This window comes from Pristiophorus japonicus, chromosome 7 (genome assembly GCF_044704955.1).
Source record: "Pristiophorus japonicus isolate sPriJap1 chromosome 7, sPriJap1.hap1, whole genome shotgun sequence".
In the NCBI taxonomy this organism is placed as follows: Eukaryota; Metazoa; Chordata; class Chondrichthyes; family Pristiophoridae; genus Pristiophorus; species Pristiophorus japonicus.
The window spans coordinates 220,599,907-220,616,745 of NC_091983.1; the positions used below are offsets into that span (position 1 = coordinate 220,599,907).

At 54.3% G+C, this 16,839-nt stretch overlaps 1 protein-coding gene across 1 annotated transcript in view; it reads left to right on the plus strand.

Annotated features, from left to right (window-relative positions):
- Nucleotides 1–16,839, plus strand: part of LOC139267471 (serum response factor-like) — a 110,176-nt gene that overhangs the window by 52,475 nt on the left and 40,862 nt on the right. Inside the window, 1 exon segment of the mRNA XM_070885831.1 lies at nt 15,949–16,193. Coding sequence (XP_070741932.1) covers nt 15,949–16,193 — 245 coding nt within the window.

A 16,839-nucleotide genomic window follows, 5' to 3' on the forward strand; every position in this document is an offset into this window, starting at 1 on the left:
TACAAACCTGTCCTCATAATTTAATCATTTAAGTACCGCTATCATTCGGTGTTGCATCCACTACAAGGCCAACCTATCCTTCCGGAGAACCGAACGCAGTTACTCCATCATCATCATCATCATCATCATCGGCAGTCCCTCGAAATCAAGGAAGACTTGCTTTCACTCCTAAAGTGAGTTATTTGTTGGCTGAACAGTCCAACAGGAGAGCCACAGACCCTGTCACAGGTGAGACATATTTGTCGGGGGAAGGGGGGTGGGGTGGCACTGATTTGCCGCACGCTCCTTCCGCTGCCTGCGCTTGACCTCTTCACGCTCGCGGCGTTGAGATTCGAAGAGCTCAACGCCCTCCCGGGTGCACTTTCTCCACCTAGGGCGGTCTTCGGCCAGGGTCACCCAGGCGTCAGTGTTGATGTCGCACTTCACCAGGGAGGCTTTGAGGGTGTCCTTGTATCGTTTCCGCTGCCCACCTTTGGCCCGTTTGCCATGAAGAGGCTCCGCATATAGCAGTTGTTTAGGAAGTCTCGTGTCTGGCATTCGAATTAAGTGACCTGCCCAACGGAGCTGATCGAATGTGGTCAGTGCTTCAATGCTGGGGATGTTGGCCTGGTCGAGGATGCTGATGTTGGTGCGTCTGTCCTCCCAGGGGATTTGTCGGATCTTGCGGAGACATTGTTGGTGATATATCTCCAGCAACTTGATGTGTCTTCTGTAAGTCGCCCATGCCTCTGACCATACAGGAGGGCAGGTATTACTTCAGCCCTGTAAACCATGAGCTTGGTGGTAGGTTTGAGGGCCTGGTCTTCGAACATTCATTTCTTCAGGCGACCGAAGGCTGCACTGGAGGCGGTTTTGAATCTCCACATCAATGTCTGCCTGTGTAGACAAGGCTCCCGAGGTATGGGAAGTGGTCCACACAGTTACTCCAGTCTCATTGACAGGCTCCCTCGGTGCTGCACTGAAATCTCGACCTCGATTGTATTCAGGACCTGGAGTGGGTCTTGGGCATGGAGAATTGAGGGAAACGTGACCAACTGACACTGCTGCTATCCGTTCCATGAGAAAATCCTGGTATTCCGGACGCTCCAAGGTGTTGCTCCATGGGAAAGAAATGACTCTCCTGATACTCGATGTCCAGACCAGTGTTCGCACAGTTAAATGGTCAGATCGCCAGTTGCTGAGCTTTCTGTGGAGATGGAGACAGGTGGAGACATACAGTAGGACGTGGTCTGTGTGTATAAAGTGCACTCTTGTACTGTATCCTCCACTAGTGTCCCAACAGTGAGGGGCGGAGCTGGAAGGGGCTAGGGTGATGATTTTAGCGGGGTGGTGGGGGGGGGGCGCGAGGAGAGAGAGAGCAGGGGTACTCTTGCTTCTCCTCAAAGTCCCCCTGGGTTACTGAGGGGGAAACTGTGGCAGGGCTCACACGCCCACTTACTGTTCAGCACCCCCTGCATGGTGGGGCCCAGGTAACTATCAGCAGAAAAATCAATAACGTTGCAGTGCATTTATCCTTTCATTTCTATAGAACGGAGGGGATACAGTGAATAATAAAATGACTCTGTCCCCCAGACCCCTGGGCAGTGGGGGGAGGGGGAGGGAGGGAGCCCCTGGGGCAATGGGCCCCCTGGGCGGGGGGAGGAAGGAACCCCCTGGGGCAATGGGCCCCCTGGGCAGGGGGGAAGCCCCTGAGGCAATGGGAACCCTGGGCTGAGGTGGGGTACCCCCTGGGGCAATGGGCCCCCTGGGGGGGGGGGGGGAAGGAAGGAACCCCCTGGGGCAATGGGAACCCTGGGTGGGAGAGGAACCCCCTGGGGCAATGGGAACCCTGAGTGGGGGGGGGGGGGAAGAGGAACCCCCTAGGGCAATGGGAACCCTGGGTGTGGGGGGAGAGGAACCCCCTGGGGCAATGGGAACCCTGGGCGGGGGGGGGGGGGGGGGGGAGGGGGAGAAGAGGAACCCCCTGGGGCAATGGGAACCCTGGGGGGGAAGCCCCTGCGGCAATGGGCCCCCTGGGCTGAGGGGGGGTAGCCCCTAAGGCAATGGGCCCCCTGGGCGGGCGGGGGAGGAATGAACCCCCTGGGCGGAGGGGGGGAGGGGAGAGGAGAGAGGAACCCCCTGGGGCAATGGGAACCCTGGGCGGGGGGGAGGGAGAGGAACCCCCTGGGTGGGGGGGAAGCCCCTGGGGCAATGGGACCTGATTCCGTCTGTAAAAGTATCCATAAATAAAAATCTTGTATCAGTCGCAGATCAAATATGTATGTGTGTGTGTGTACTTGTGCGCAGTACATAAGAAATTGGCGCAGGGGTAGGCCATTTGACTCCTGAAGCCTGCTCTGCCATTTAATAAGATCATGGCTGATCTGATCATGGACTCCGTTCCACTTCCCTGCCCGCTCCCCATAACCCTTCACTCTCTTATCGCTCAAAAATCTGTTTATCTCCGTCTTATTCAATGACCCAGCCTCCACAGCTCTCGGGGACAGAGAATTTCACAGATTTACAACCCTCAGAGAAGAAATTCCTCCTCATCTCTGTTTTAAATGTGTGACTAAAACTATGCCCCCCTAGTTCTAGATTCCCCCATGAGTGGAAATATCCTCTCTACATCTACCTTGTCAAGCCCCCTCATTATCTTATATATCTCAATAAGAACACGTCTCATTTTTCTGAATTCCAGTGAGTAGAGGCCCAACCTGCTCAACCTTTCTTCATAAGTCAACCTCCTCATCTCAGGAATCAACCTTGTGAACCTTCTCTGAACTGCCTCCAATGCAAGTACATCCCTCCTTAAATACAGAGACCAAAACTGCACGCAGTGCTCCAGGTACCCTGTACAGTTGTAGAAGGACTTCTCTGCTTTTATACTCTCTGCCCCTTGCAATAAAGGCCAACATTCCATGCCTTCCTGATCTTGTTGTGCCTGCATACTGACTTTTTGTGTTTCATGCACAAGGACCCCCAGGTCCCTCTGCACTGCAGCACTTTGTAATGTTTCTCCATTTGTACGTGTTGCAGCCTGATTGTCCATCGCACCCCATGTCTATCTCCCCGAGGGGCTTTCTGATGTTGACGTGTCAACAGCACCCTGCTGCTATTCCCTATCAGCCCTCTAGGTGCCCCCTCAGCGTGAGTTCCTGGTGATCTGCTGGTGAGTTCATGATCCCAGTCACACCAGCAGATGGTGCTGTTGAGCCTCTTACTCCCAACGCAAATGTTTCTTCAAACTCTTATAGTATCTGTAACTTCAGTTCTTCAGCCCTCCCTGCTCTTTCTCCAACTTGTGATTTTTTTAAAATGTGCTTTGCCTCAGAGCTCAGTTTTCTGCCTCTCTGTCGGTTCTGTTCCTCCTTCTCGTAACTCCTTCCTTCGGCAACTCGCAGTTGCTCTCGTCACCTCCCCGTTTGCCGCATTCCCTGCTGTTGTCATCCTGCACCCTCCGTTCCCCCGTGGCCTGGGAATCGGTGCCGTTGGTAAATATCCAGGCCTCGCCCTGCCTCGGCCTCCGCTGCTCCCGACGTGGCAGCTTTCGCGGTGATTGGGCTGCTCTGCTTCACTGCCATTTCTTCCTCCAGGATCCGGGGCTCAAAGCCATCAAACTTGAAGACTTGGGAGGTGCGCAGTGAGGGATCTCCAGAGTCCACCAAGAAGAGGGACGACGAATCCGCTGAGCTGGGCCAAGCCTTCCGGAGAAACGGCGTGGCACAGAGAGGACCCCGACCTGTGACCCTGCGCCTGTTCGACCCTGCGCCGTCATCCCGCCAGGAGCGGGACCTTGCGTTATTAACCAGCGCTGCTTTCGGCCACAGCAGACCCACGGGACAGAGTGGGGCCGGAGAGAATAGACCAATAAATGTATCTATATTTTAAAAGGCACACTTGAAGCATCTGCTTTGAACTCCACTGTGTGTTTGTACATAGAATTGACTGCCCTCGGCCGCTGGCTTTACCTCCCAATCCCGTGTGGCCATTCTATTCCCAAATCCCTTTTCCTTCACTTGCCAACCGTGACCTGGTGATCAATGTTGACCTGGTCAGTCACTAACTCTAACTGGCGCATTCCACTGTCCTGTAACTCTCCCTATGGAAAAAAAGAGTTTCTGCTCTGCATTTAATCTGGTGTCGTTCTGGAGCCCTCAACAACTGGAAAGTACCTCCTGTACCCTATCCCTCCACTACCGTATCCCTCTAGTACCGTATCTTGCGCTTGCCAGAATGGTAGAAGGAGAGCGAGATGGACCGTGCTCTTTTATTCGTCTAGAAATTCCTATATTCTTATCCATTCAGAATTTTAAACACCTGTCAAACCACCCTTAAATCTCTGTCCAATGAAAACAGCCCATTTGCCATTGAATTGTTCAGTCGGATCCCAGTGAATGTTTAAAAGGCAGTAATCGGCGGGGGGCGGGGGGGGGGGGGGGGGGCGGGGCTGTTTATGATGTTTGTGAGCAGCTTCCAATTGTGGAAGGAGCACCAAAGATGATGTCCTGTAATGGGGAGAGCCAAACTCTGCTCTCTCTTATGACCGTGCTCTCCAGCATAGTGTGCAGTGCTCTGGGAGGTAAAAGGTCAAAATAAGGAGCTCTGTTGGTGCCGGAAATGGTTGGGTTGTGGAGCTGACCTTGGGTGAATGGTGTGGTTTGGTCTCTCTGTTGGTGCTGGTGGGGGAGTTGCGCCGTTCTCTCCTCTGGGAAAGTAGAGCTCTGTACAGACTGACTTCAACATGTTGCTCATCTGCCGCCGACTTTCCAGTATTTGTATTCATCTGCAGCCCATGAGGGACAACTGTGGGCAATTTAAGAGAAAAATAAAGACTTGCATTTATATAGCACCTTTTACCACTTAAGGCGTCCAAAAGGGCTTTACAGTCAATGAAATAGCTGAAGAGGTTACTGCACAAGATAAAAGCTCACGGGGTTGGGGGTAATATATCAGCATGGATAGAGGATTGGCTAACTAACAGATCAGAGAGTTGGGATAAACGGGTCATTTTACGGTTGGCAAGCAGTAACTAGTGGGGTGCCGCAGGGATCAGTGCTGGGACCCCAACTATTTACAATCTATATTAATGACTTGGATGAAGGGACCGATGTAATGTAGCTAAGTTTGCTGATACAAAGATGGGTGGGAAAACAAATTGTGAGGAGGACACACACATTCTGCAAAGGGATATAGGCAGGCTAAGTGAGTGGGCAAACATTTGGCAGATGGCGTAAAATGTGAGGTCATCCACTTTGGCAGAAATAATAGAAAAGCAAATTATAATTTAAATGGAGAAAAATTGCTAAGTGCCTTGTGCATGAAACACAAAAAGTTAGTATACAGGTACAGCAAGTAATCAGGAAGGCAAATGGAATGTTGGTTTCTATTGCAAGGGGGATAGAGTATAAATGCAGGGAAGTCCTGCTATAACTGTACAGGGTATTGGTGAGGCCACACCTGGAGTACTGTACACAGTTTTGGTCTCTGTATTTAAGGAAGGATATACTTGCATTGGAGACAGTTCAGAGAAGGTTTACTGGGTTGATTCTGGAGATGAGGGGGTTGACTTATGAGGATAGGTTGAGTAAGTTGGGTCTCTACTAATTGGAGTGCAGAAGAATGAGAGGTGATCTTATTGAAACTTATAAGATAATGAGGGGGCTCGACAAGGTGGATGCAGAGAGGATGTTTCCACTCATAGGGGAAACTAAAACTAGAGGACATAGTCTTAGAATAAGGGGCCACCCGTTTAAAACTGAGATGAGGAGGAATTCTCTGAGGGTTGTAAATCTGTGGAATTCTCTGCCCCGGAGAACTGTAGAGGCCGGATCATTGAATATATTTAAGGCAGAGATAGAGTTTTAAGCTACAAGGGAGTAAAGGGTTATGGGGAGCAGGCAGGGAAGTGGAGATGAGTCCATGATCAGATCAGCCATGATTTTATTGATTGGCAGAGCAGGCTCGAGGGGCCAAATGGCCTACTCCTGATCCTATTTCTTATGTTCTTAACTACTCTTTGAAGTGTAGTCACTTGTGATGTGGACAACACGACAGCCAATTTGCGCACAGCAAGCTCCCACAAACAGCGATGTGATAATGACCAGATAATCTGTTTTTTTAGTGATGCTGGTTGAGGGATAAATATTGGCCAGGACACCAGGGTGAACTCACCTGCTCTTCTTCGAAATAGTGTCATGGGATCTATTGCATCCACCTGAGAGCAAACCGGGCTTCAGTTTAACGTCTCACTTGCAATAAAGGAAAAATGGTTTGTGTGCACCCATTTCCTATCTGACGTATCGCCGTTTCTGTGGTGATTCTTCATTACAATTGGTCAATTTACTTTGAACAGCTCTGTTGTAACTGGTTGGCTCATATTCAAATTTCTTTCACCGTTTGTGTTTCATCAGTTGGAAATTGCAGTGAAACTCTGAACAGCAGATAACACCTTAATGCCAGAGCCAACATGATGCCTGTGACTCGGAGAAACCAAACCTAAACTCTGCTTCAACTTGCTTTGCAAAGTTCCCTCGCCAAAGCATTATACTCTTTGTTCATTGGCTGGTGTGCAAAGGCCACCCCACATTAAAAGAAATCACGCACAGGCATCTTCCACCATTTAAAATGAGTTAATCAGTCACCTGAGTACTAATCTTCAGTGTGAAGGCAAGCCACCCTCGACCCTGAGGGATTGCCTAAGATGATGAATTAAACTCTGAATGACCTGAGGCAGTGTTAACCTAGCAATTAGACTCTGAGTGACCTCAGGGTGTGTAAATTTAACAAATAAACTTTTTGATCTTAGAGGTGGAGATCCACTTTGGCAGCAGAATAATACATGTGCATTATATTGCGACTCTCCTGTCATCAAACAGCAGAATCTTAATGCCATGAGCAATGTCACAGGAGTTCTGCTTGCATCAATACAGAAAAGAGTCACATTTAACGGCACACACCAGTTCACAATCTAGGGACCTTTAACGGCACGGACCAGCTCACAATCGAGGGATGTTTAATGGTACGCACCAGCTCACCTTCCCATCCTGCTCCGACCCCTCGCTCCATTCCACCTCGGCCTCCTCCCCCCGCGCCCTCCTCCCTACCACCCGCCCAACCCTCGCTCTCTGACCCCCGAGACCTCAGAAGTCTAAATCACCTGAAACATTAACTTTGCTGTCCTCTGGTCGACCTGCTGTGTATCTCAGGAACTTTCTGTTCCATTTTCACAATTTCTGCTTTTCTATTTATCTTGGGGACATAAAAGTGGCCAAACCTTTTTTTTAGCTTTTTTCCTACTGAACCTTCACTGAATATAATGAGGGAATGAATGGCAATTCATAGTTCAAAGAAAAGACCCATCAATGCCCCAACAATCTGCAATGTGAGTGTGAATAGTGAGTCCTATAAACAATGTTATCTTGCTGCTATGTTGCTGTGCTATGTTGCTTCAAACACTGGCTTCTCCTGCCTCAGTGCAGCAGTCCATGGGAGTGGGGGGGGGAGGAACGGGGGGGGGTATCGGGGGGGGGTTGGAGGGTGTGTGATCGGGCGCGGGGGGGGGTTGGAGGTGGGGGTTGGGGCGATCGGGCGCGGGACGGGGGAAATCGGACGGGTGTGGGATCTGGGGCGCGGGATGGGGGTGTGGGGGGATCAAGCATGGGACGGGGGAGAGAGTTGGTGAGGACGGGGGGATTGGAGGAATCCGGGGGGTGGTGGGGCGGAGGAATCGGGTGGGGGGGGGTGTGGTTGAGAGAGCCGGCGCAGGATGGGGGTGGGGGGAGGGAGCCGGCACGGGAAGGTGGGTTGGGGGGGGGGTTGCTGGGGCTGGCATGGGACTGGGGGGGGGTGGGTGGAGCTGGCATGGTGGGGGGGGGGGTTCCGGTGAGGGATGGGCGGGTGATGCAATACCACCTGTTTTGTGCCACTGCCCGAGACGAATTTCTAGCCCAAGTATTTTAGCCGTTCTCTGTGGTACTTGGACCTTATGTTGTTGATTAACAGTTTAATGTAAGAACGGACCCGGTGGACGAACATATAGCACAGTAAAGGTTTACAGCACAGAAGGAGGCTAGTCGCCCGATATTTCTGCTGGTTCTACACTAGAGCAACCCAGAACTAATCCCACTGCCCACGTCCCTACTGCTAATGTATCCAGTCCCAAGTATACGATTGTTTTCCTTCGATCCATGCTGGTACAGAAGTTATTCAATTCATGGGCGTTGACCCATTGGAAACAATTTCTTGCTGTGACAGATCCATCGATGAGATGAAGTCCCTCGGGTAATCAGGAAAGATGCAGGCCAGTCATTTGTACAGGGCACACGCACCCTGGCATAGTATTGCAGCAAACCCATGCAAGGCCATGGCTGGCAGTGTAAAGGAATGGCAGCCCGCTGATTACTGTACTGACACTTGATAAACAAGGGTCAGACAGCTCCCTTCGAAGTGGCTGGGGGCATTCTTGACCCCAGCTTATATTAAGCTAGAGAGCCGAACTGTCGGCTTCCTCTAGAATCGCTCAGAACCAGTAATTTAGAACAGTAAGAAGTAAGGAACTTGAATTAATACAGTGCCTTTCGTAACCTCAATGTCCCAAAACACATCACAGCAAACACAGAACTTTGAAGTGTAGTCACTGTTGCAATGCAGGAAACGCAGCCACCAAGTTGCACACAGCAAGCTCCCACAATCAGCATGAGATAATGTCCAGATAATCTGTTTTTGATGGTGTTGGTTGAGGGATAAATATTGGCCAGGGCATCAGGGAGAACTCCTCTGCTCTTTGAATAATGTCGTGGCATCTTTTACATCCTCAGGTTAACATCTTATCCTTAAGATGGCACATCCAACAATCAACCCTCCCTCACAACTGTTCTCGAGTGAGCGGAAACTGTGCTCTGGAGCGAGGTTTGATCTGATCGAGGTGTTTAAGATGATTAAAGGAGTTGGTAGGGTACATAGAGAGAAACTATTTCTTTTGGTGAGCGAGTCCCAAACAAGGGAGCATAACCGTAAAATTCGAGCCAGGCTGTTCAGGAATGATGTCAGGAAGCACTTCTTCACACAAGGGGGAGTGGAAATCTGGAACGCAATAAGTAGTCAGTTTAAAGTTAAAATTGAGATTGATATTTTGTTAGGCAAGGGTACTGAGGATGAAGGAAGGTAGATGGAGTTAAGATACAGATAAGCCTTGCTCTAACTGAATAAGAAGGACAGGCTCCAAGGGCTGAATGGCCTCCTGTGGCTATGTTCCTACCTCGGCTCCTCAACATGGGCTCTTTTTTTTTTAAAGTTGCAATCTTTTCTAAAAGAAAGCCGGGTGTAATGGAGGTAAGGAAGAGAAGCAGTGAGCAGGGACCATAAAGTTACAGACTCCAGTCTGAGCTGCAGCTGTGCCAGTTGGCACTCTGCCTGTCAGGGTTGCTCAGTCACAGACTGATCAGTGTAGCAATGAGACATTATCATCATAGGCAGTCCCTTGAGTTGAGCAATGAGACACTAGATCGCAGGCAGCCAACAGCCTGAGGGCCACACCGAGCCTCCTGCGACCCACCGCCACTTATCATAGAACCTCGTACTGCTGTGCCCGGTGATTCATATTGACCCTGAGCTCCTGGGGTGAGGCAAACATTGTGGAGATCCAAGGAAGGCCTATTGAGCCTGCCTGCACCAAAATCTACCACCTCCTCCACCCCGGCCCCACCAGTCCTGGGAGAGGGAAAGAACCGGAGGCTGATTTGGGAAAAGCTCTGTGACTTTCCTCGGACTCCTTAAGGTGATAGAGCAAGCTCAGTGTCAGCTGCCCCTCACCTGCCCCCTGTAAATCCAGGTCAACTCGTCCAGCAGTGTGTGCATGTGACTGCGTGAGTCTGTGTGTGCGTGTGTTTGATTGCGTGCGTTTGACTTCGTGTGTATCTGTGCGACTGTGTGTGTCTGTTTGTGTTGACAGTGTGTGTGCATTTGTGACTGCGTGTGTATGTGATTGTGTGCGTGTATCTGTGCACGTGTGTGACTGCACGCGTTTGTGTCTGTGTGATTGTGTGTGTCTGTGTCTTTCTGTACATGTGTGGACTGTGCGTGTGAGACTGCGTGTGTGACTGTGTGTGATTGTGTACGTGTGTCTATGTGATTGTGATTGCAACCACAGTGTTATCAGCCACTGGAAAAGTCAATGCTAGAATCCACCTCAACCGTCTTCTCCCTGTGGCTGAGGAGCTCTTCCCAGAGTCACAATGCGGATTCTGTCCACTACGGGTTACAACAGACATGATCTTTACGGCGCAACAACTATAAGAGAAATGCAGGGAACAGCACCAACCCTTGTACATGGCCTTCTTTGACCTTACAGAGGCCTTTGACACCGTTAATCGTGAGGAACTATGGAGCGTCCTCCTCCGTTTCGGTTGCCCCCAAAAGTTTGTCACCATCCCCCGCCTGCTCCACGACGACATGCAGGCCGCGATCCTGACCAACGGATCCATCACAGACCCAATCTACGTCCAGACCGGGGTCAAACAGGGCTGCGTCATCGCACCAACTCTCTTCTCAATCTTGCTCGCTGTCATGCTCCACCTCACAGTCAACAAGCTCCCCGCTGGAGTGGAACTAAACTACAGAACCTGTTCAACCTTCGTCGTCTCCAGGCCAGGTCCAAGACCGTCCCATCTTCTGTTGTCGAGCTATGTCTGCGCACATTCAGAGACTGAACTCCAAGTCATAGTCAACATCTTCCTTCACTGAGACATATGAAAGCATGGACCTTGCACTAAACATCCATAAGACAAAGGTCCTCCATCAACCTGACCCCGCCACACAGCACTGTCCCCCCAAGATCCACAGCGCGGCCCTGGACAATGTGGACCATTACCCATACCTCGGGAGCCTATTATCAGCAAGGGAGACACCGCCTCCAGTGCACCAGTGCTGCCTTCGGCCACCTGAGGAAGAGAGAGTTCGAAGACCAGGCCCTCAAATCTGGCACCAAGCTCATGGTCTACAGGGCTGTAGTGATACTCACCCTCCTGTATGGCTCAGAGATGTGAACCATATACGGTAGGCATCTCAAATCGCTGGAAGAAATACCGCCAACGACGTCTCCACAAGATCCTGCAAATCCCCTGGGAGGACAGACGCACCAACATTAGCGTCCTCGATCAGGCCAACATCCCCAGCATTGAAGCACTGACCACACACGACCAGCTCCGTTGGGCGGGCCACATTATTTACATGCCTGACACAAGACTCCCAAAGCAAAGCGCTCTACTCTGAACTTCTACACAGTAAACGAGCCAAAGGAGGGCAGCGGAAACGTTACAAGGACACCCTCAAAGCTTCCTTGATAAAATGCAACATCCCCACCGACACCTGGGAGTACCTGGCCAAAGACTACCCTAAGTGGAGGAAGTGCATCCGGGGGAGCGCCAAGCACCTCGAGTCTCGTCGCTGAGAGCATGCAGAAATCAAGCGCAGGCAGTGGAAAGAGCGTGCGGAAAACCAGTCCCACCCACCCTTTCCTTCAACCACTGTGTGACAGAGACTGTAATTCCCGTATTGGACTGTTCTGTCACCTGAGAACTCACTTTTAGAGTGGAAGCAAGTCTTCTTCGATCTCAAGGGACTGCCTATGATGATGATGATTGTGTGTGTGAGTGTGATTGTGTGTGCGCGTGTGATTGTGTGTGCGCGTGTGATTGTGTGTGCGCGTGTGATTGTGTGTGCGCGTGTGATTGTGTGTGCGCGTGTGATTGTGTGTGTGAGTGTGATTGTGTGTGTGAGTGTGCGCATGTGATTGTGTGTGTGAGTGTGCGTGTGTGAGTGTGCGCGTGTGATTGTGTGTGTGAGTGTGCGCGTGTGATTGTGTGTGTGAGTGTGCGCGTGTGATTGTGTGTGTGAGTGTGCGCGTGTGATTGGGTGTGCGAGTGTGATTGCGCGTGTGATTGTGTGTGCGAGTGTGATTGTGTGTGTGTGTGCGCGTGTGATTGTGTGTGTGAGTGTGCGCATGTAATTGTGTGTGTGAGTGTGCGCATGTGATTGTGATTGCGCGTGTGATTGTGTGTGCGAGTGTGATTGCGCGTGTGATTGTGTGTGCGAGTGTGATTGTGTGTGTGAGTGTGCGCATGTGATTGTGTGTGTGAGTGTGCGCGTGTGATTGTGTGTGAGTGTGTGATTGTGTGTGTGAGTATGCGCATGTGATTGTGTGTGTGTGAGTGTGCGCATGTGATTGTGTGTGTGTGAGTGTGCGCATGTGATTGTGTGTGTGTGTGAGTGTGCGCATGTGATTGTGTGTGTGTGAGTGTGCGCATGTGATTGTGTGTGTGAGTGTGCGCATGTGATTGTGTGTGCGAGTGTGATTGCGCGTGTGATTGTGTGTGTGAGTGTGCGCGTGTGATTGTGTGTGTGAGTGTGCGCGTGTGATTGTGTGTGTGAGTGTGCGCGTGTGATTGTGTGTGAGTGTGCGCGTGTGATTGTGTGAGTGTGCGCGTGTGATTGTGTGAGTGTGCGCGTGTGATTGTGTGAGTGTGCGCGTGTGATTGTGTGAGTGTGCGCGTGTGATTGTGTGTGTGAGTGTGCGCGTGTGATTGTGTGTGTGAGTGTTCGCATGTGATTGTGTGTGTGAGTGTGCGCGTGTGATTGTGTGTGAGTGTGCGCGTGTGATTGTGAGTGTGCGCGTGTGATTGTGAGTGTGCGCGTGTGATTGTGTGTGAGTGTGCGCGTGTGATTGTGTGTGTGAGTGTTCGCGTGTGTGAGTGTGCGCGTGTGATTGTGTGTGTATGCGTGTGAGTGTGCGCGTGTGATTGCGTGTGTGTGTGTGTATTGAGTGAGGATCGGTTTGGGTTTGTTGGTGACTTTTTGGCTTGTTTTTGTTTTTGTCGATGATGTCAATGCCGGGGGAGGACTTGAGCCAGTCAGTTCCAGTGCAGGCATCTTGTGGGCTAGGTTTGTAGATGTGTCTGATTGGCAGCTCTTTGGGTCTGAGACACATATTTAAATTTGCTTTGTCACTGATTTTGAGAAGTATGTCTCAGCCTGACTTGCAGTCAGTTGGAAACCATCAGAAGGTGGTAAAATGAACCGATTGGCATGTGTGGTTAATATTTAAATGTCACCAGCGGACCACACTGGTTATTTTTGACCAAATCAAGCACAGACAGTTATCAAACAATGACTGAAAAATCTGAGTATCGGTGCTGACTGTACTCTTCGGTATCTTGTGTCTCATTAATCTTTTCTATTTTTAATGTGTTACGAAAAGAAATGGGGAACTACTCCTGCCCTTGGCACCTGGACCCTCTCCCCACCCCACGTACCCCTGGCCCCTGAACAACTCTCCCTGGACCAACTCTCCCGGCCCCCTGAGCAAGACTGGGAGCCCCGGGCACTGAGCGAGACCCCCCCCCGGGCACTGTGCCCCAGAGACCCCCGGACACTGTGACCCAGAGACACCCCCCCCCGACACTGACTGGGACAGGGACCCAGAGACCCCCCGACACTGACCGGGACAGGGACCCAGAGACTCCCCGACACTGACCGGGACAGGGACCCAGAGACCCCCCCGACACTGACCGGGACAGGGACGCAGAGACACCCCCGACACTGACCGGGACAGGGACCCAGAGACCCCCCGATACTGACCGGGACAGGGACCCAGAGACCCCCCCCCGACACTGACCGGGACAGGGACCCAGAGACCCCCCGACACTGACCGGGACAGGGACCCAGAGACCCCCCCCGACACTGACTGGGACAGGGACCCAGAGACCCCCCGACACTGACCGGGACAGGGACCCAGAGACACCCCCGACACTGACCGGGACAGGGACCCAGAGACTCCCCCCGACACTGACCGGGACAGGGACCCAGAGACTCCCCCCGACACTGACCGGGACAGGGACCCAGAGACCCCCCGACACTGACCGTGACAGGGACCCAGAGACTCCCCCCGACACTGACCGGGACAGGGACCCAGAGACCCCCGAGCACTGACTGGGACAGGGACCCAGAGACCCCCCCGACACTGACCGGGACAGGGACCCAGAGACCCCCCCCCGACACTGACCGGGACAGGGACCCAGAGACCCCCCCCCCCCCGACACTGACCGGGACAGGGACCCAGAGACCCCCGAGCACTGACTGGGACAGGGACCCAGAGACACCCCCGACACTGACCGGGACAGGGACCCAGAGACACCCCCGACACTGACCGGGACAGGGACCCAGAGACCCCCGAGCACTGACCGGGACAGGGACCCAGAGACCCCCGAGCACTGACTGGGACAGGGACCCAGAGACCCCCGAGCACTGACTGGGACAGGGACCCAGAGACCCCCCCCGACACTGACCGGGACAGGGACCCAGAGACCCACCCCCCCCCGACACTGACCGGGACAGGGACCCAGAGACCCCCGGGGCACTGTCTGGGACAGGGACCCAGAGACCCCCCGGGCACTGACCGGGACAGGGACCCAGAGACCCCCTGGGTACTGAGCGGGACAGGGACCCAGAGACCCCCGGGCACTGTCTGGGACAGGGACCCAGAGACCCCCGGCACTGACCGGGACAGGGACCCAGAGACCCCCCGGGCACTGACCGGGACCCAGAGACCCCCCGGGCACTGACCGGGACAGGGACCCAGAGACCCCCCGGGCACTGACCGGGACAGGGACCCAGAGACCCCCCGGGTACTGACCGGGACAGGGACCCAGAGACCCCCCGGGTACTGACCGGGACAGGGACCCAGAGACCCCCCGGGCACTGACCGGGACAGGGACCCAGAAACCCCCGGGCACTGACCGGGACAGGGACCCAGAGACCCCCCGGGCACTGACCGGGACAGGAACCCAGAGACCCCCCGGGCACTGACCGGGATAGGGACTCAGAGACCCCCTGGGTACTGAGCGGGACAGGGACCCAGAGACCCCCGGGCACTGACTGGGACAGAGACCCAGAGACCCCCGGCACTGACCGGGACAGGGACCCAGAGACCCCCCAGGTACTGACCGGGACAGGGACCCAGAGACCCCCCCGGGTACTGACCGGGACAGGGACCCAGAGACCCACCCGGGTACTGACCGGGACAGGGACCCAGAGACCCCCCCGGGTACTGACCGGGACAGGGACCCAGAGACCCCCCCGGGTACTGACCGGGACAGGGACCCAGAGACCCCCCCGGGCACTGACCGGGACAGGGACCCAGAGACCCCCCCGGGCACTGACCGGGACAGGAACCCAGAGACCCCCGGGCACTGACTGGGACAGGGACCCAGAGACCTCCCCCCTCCCCCCCCCCCCCCCGACACGGACAGTGACCCAGAGACCCCGGCACTGACCGGGATAGGGACCCAGAGACCCCCGGGCACTGACCGGGACAGGGACCCAGAGAACCCCCCCGACACTGACCGGGACAGGGACCCAGAGACCCCCGGGCACTGACCGGGACAGGGACCCAGAGAGCCCCGGGCACTGACCGGGACAGGGACCCAGAGAACCCCCCCCCCGACACTGACCGGGACAGGGACCCAGAGACCCCCGGGCACTGACCGGGACAGGGACCCAGAGAACCCCCCCCGACACTGACTGGGACAGGGACCCAGAGACCCCCGGGCACTGACCGGGACAGGGACCCAGAGACCCCCGGGCACTGACCGGGACAGGGACCCAGAGAACCCCCCCCGACACTGACCGGGACAGGGACCCAGAGACCCCCGGGCACTGACCGGGACAGGGACCCAGAGACCCCCGGGCACTGACCGGGACAGGGACCCAGAGAACCCCCCCCCGACACTGACCGGGACAGGGACCCAGAGACCCCGGGCACTGACCGGGACAGGGACCCAGAGACCCAGGTAACAGTGTGTCCCAGTCAATATTCTGACGCAGCCCATGGGGAAGCTGATCTGCAATTTTACATTGAATTTGAACCCTGGCTTCTCCCCTGTTTAATTCTGGATGATCCCCCCCTCCACTCAGGATGGTTTAAAACCCACCACGTTCACGGTGGCCAACGTCCCAGGATCGACGGGCATGAACCAATCGGCTTCGAACACCTCGACCAACCTCCAGGTCAGCACGGGTCACAACTTCCCCATCACCAACTACCTTGCTCCCGTCACCGCCATCGCCAATAGCAACGGCACGGTCTTCAAATCAACGGGCACAGGCACTTCCGGCAGCATGGTGCAGCTGCCCAGCGGATTCACGCTGATGTCAGGTGGGTGTGGGGCAGTGTCGGGCGTGGGCGGGCGGAGGGGAGGGGAGGGGAGGTGTGTGTGTGTGTGTGTGTGGGGGGGGGTTTGTGTGTGTGTGTGTGTGTGGGGGTTAGTGGTGGGTTAGTGGTGTGTGTGTGTGTGGGGGGGGGGTTAGTGTGTGTGTGTGTGGGGGGGGGTTAGTGTGTGTGTGTGTGGGGGGGGGTTGTGTGTGTGTGTGTGGGGGGGGTTTGTGTGTGTGTGTGTGTGGGGGGGGTTTGTGTGTGTGTGTGGGGGGGGGGGGTTAGTGTGTGTGTGTGTGGGGGGGTTAGTGTGTGTGTGTGTGGGGGGGGTTAGTGTGTGTGTGTGTGGGGGGGGGGTTAGTGTGTGTGTGTGTGTGGGGGGGGTTAGTGTGTGTGTGTGTGGGGGGGGTTTGTGTGTGTGTGTGTGGGGGGGGTTAGTGTGTGTGTGTGTGGGGGGGGTTAGTGTGTGTGTGTGTGGGGGGGTTAGTGTGTGTGTGTGTGGGGGGGGTTAGTGTGTGTGTGTGTGGGGGGGGGTTAGTGTGTGTGGGGGGGGTTAGTGTGTGTGGGTTAGTGTGTGAGTGTGTGGGGGGGGGTTAGTGTGTGTGTGTGGGGGGGGGGTTAGTGTGTGTGTGTGTGGGGGGTTAGTGTGTGTG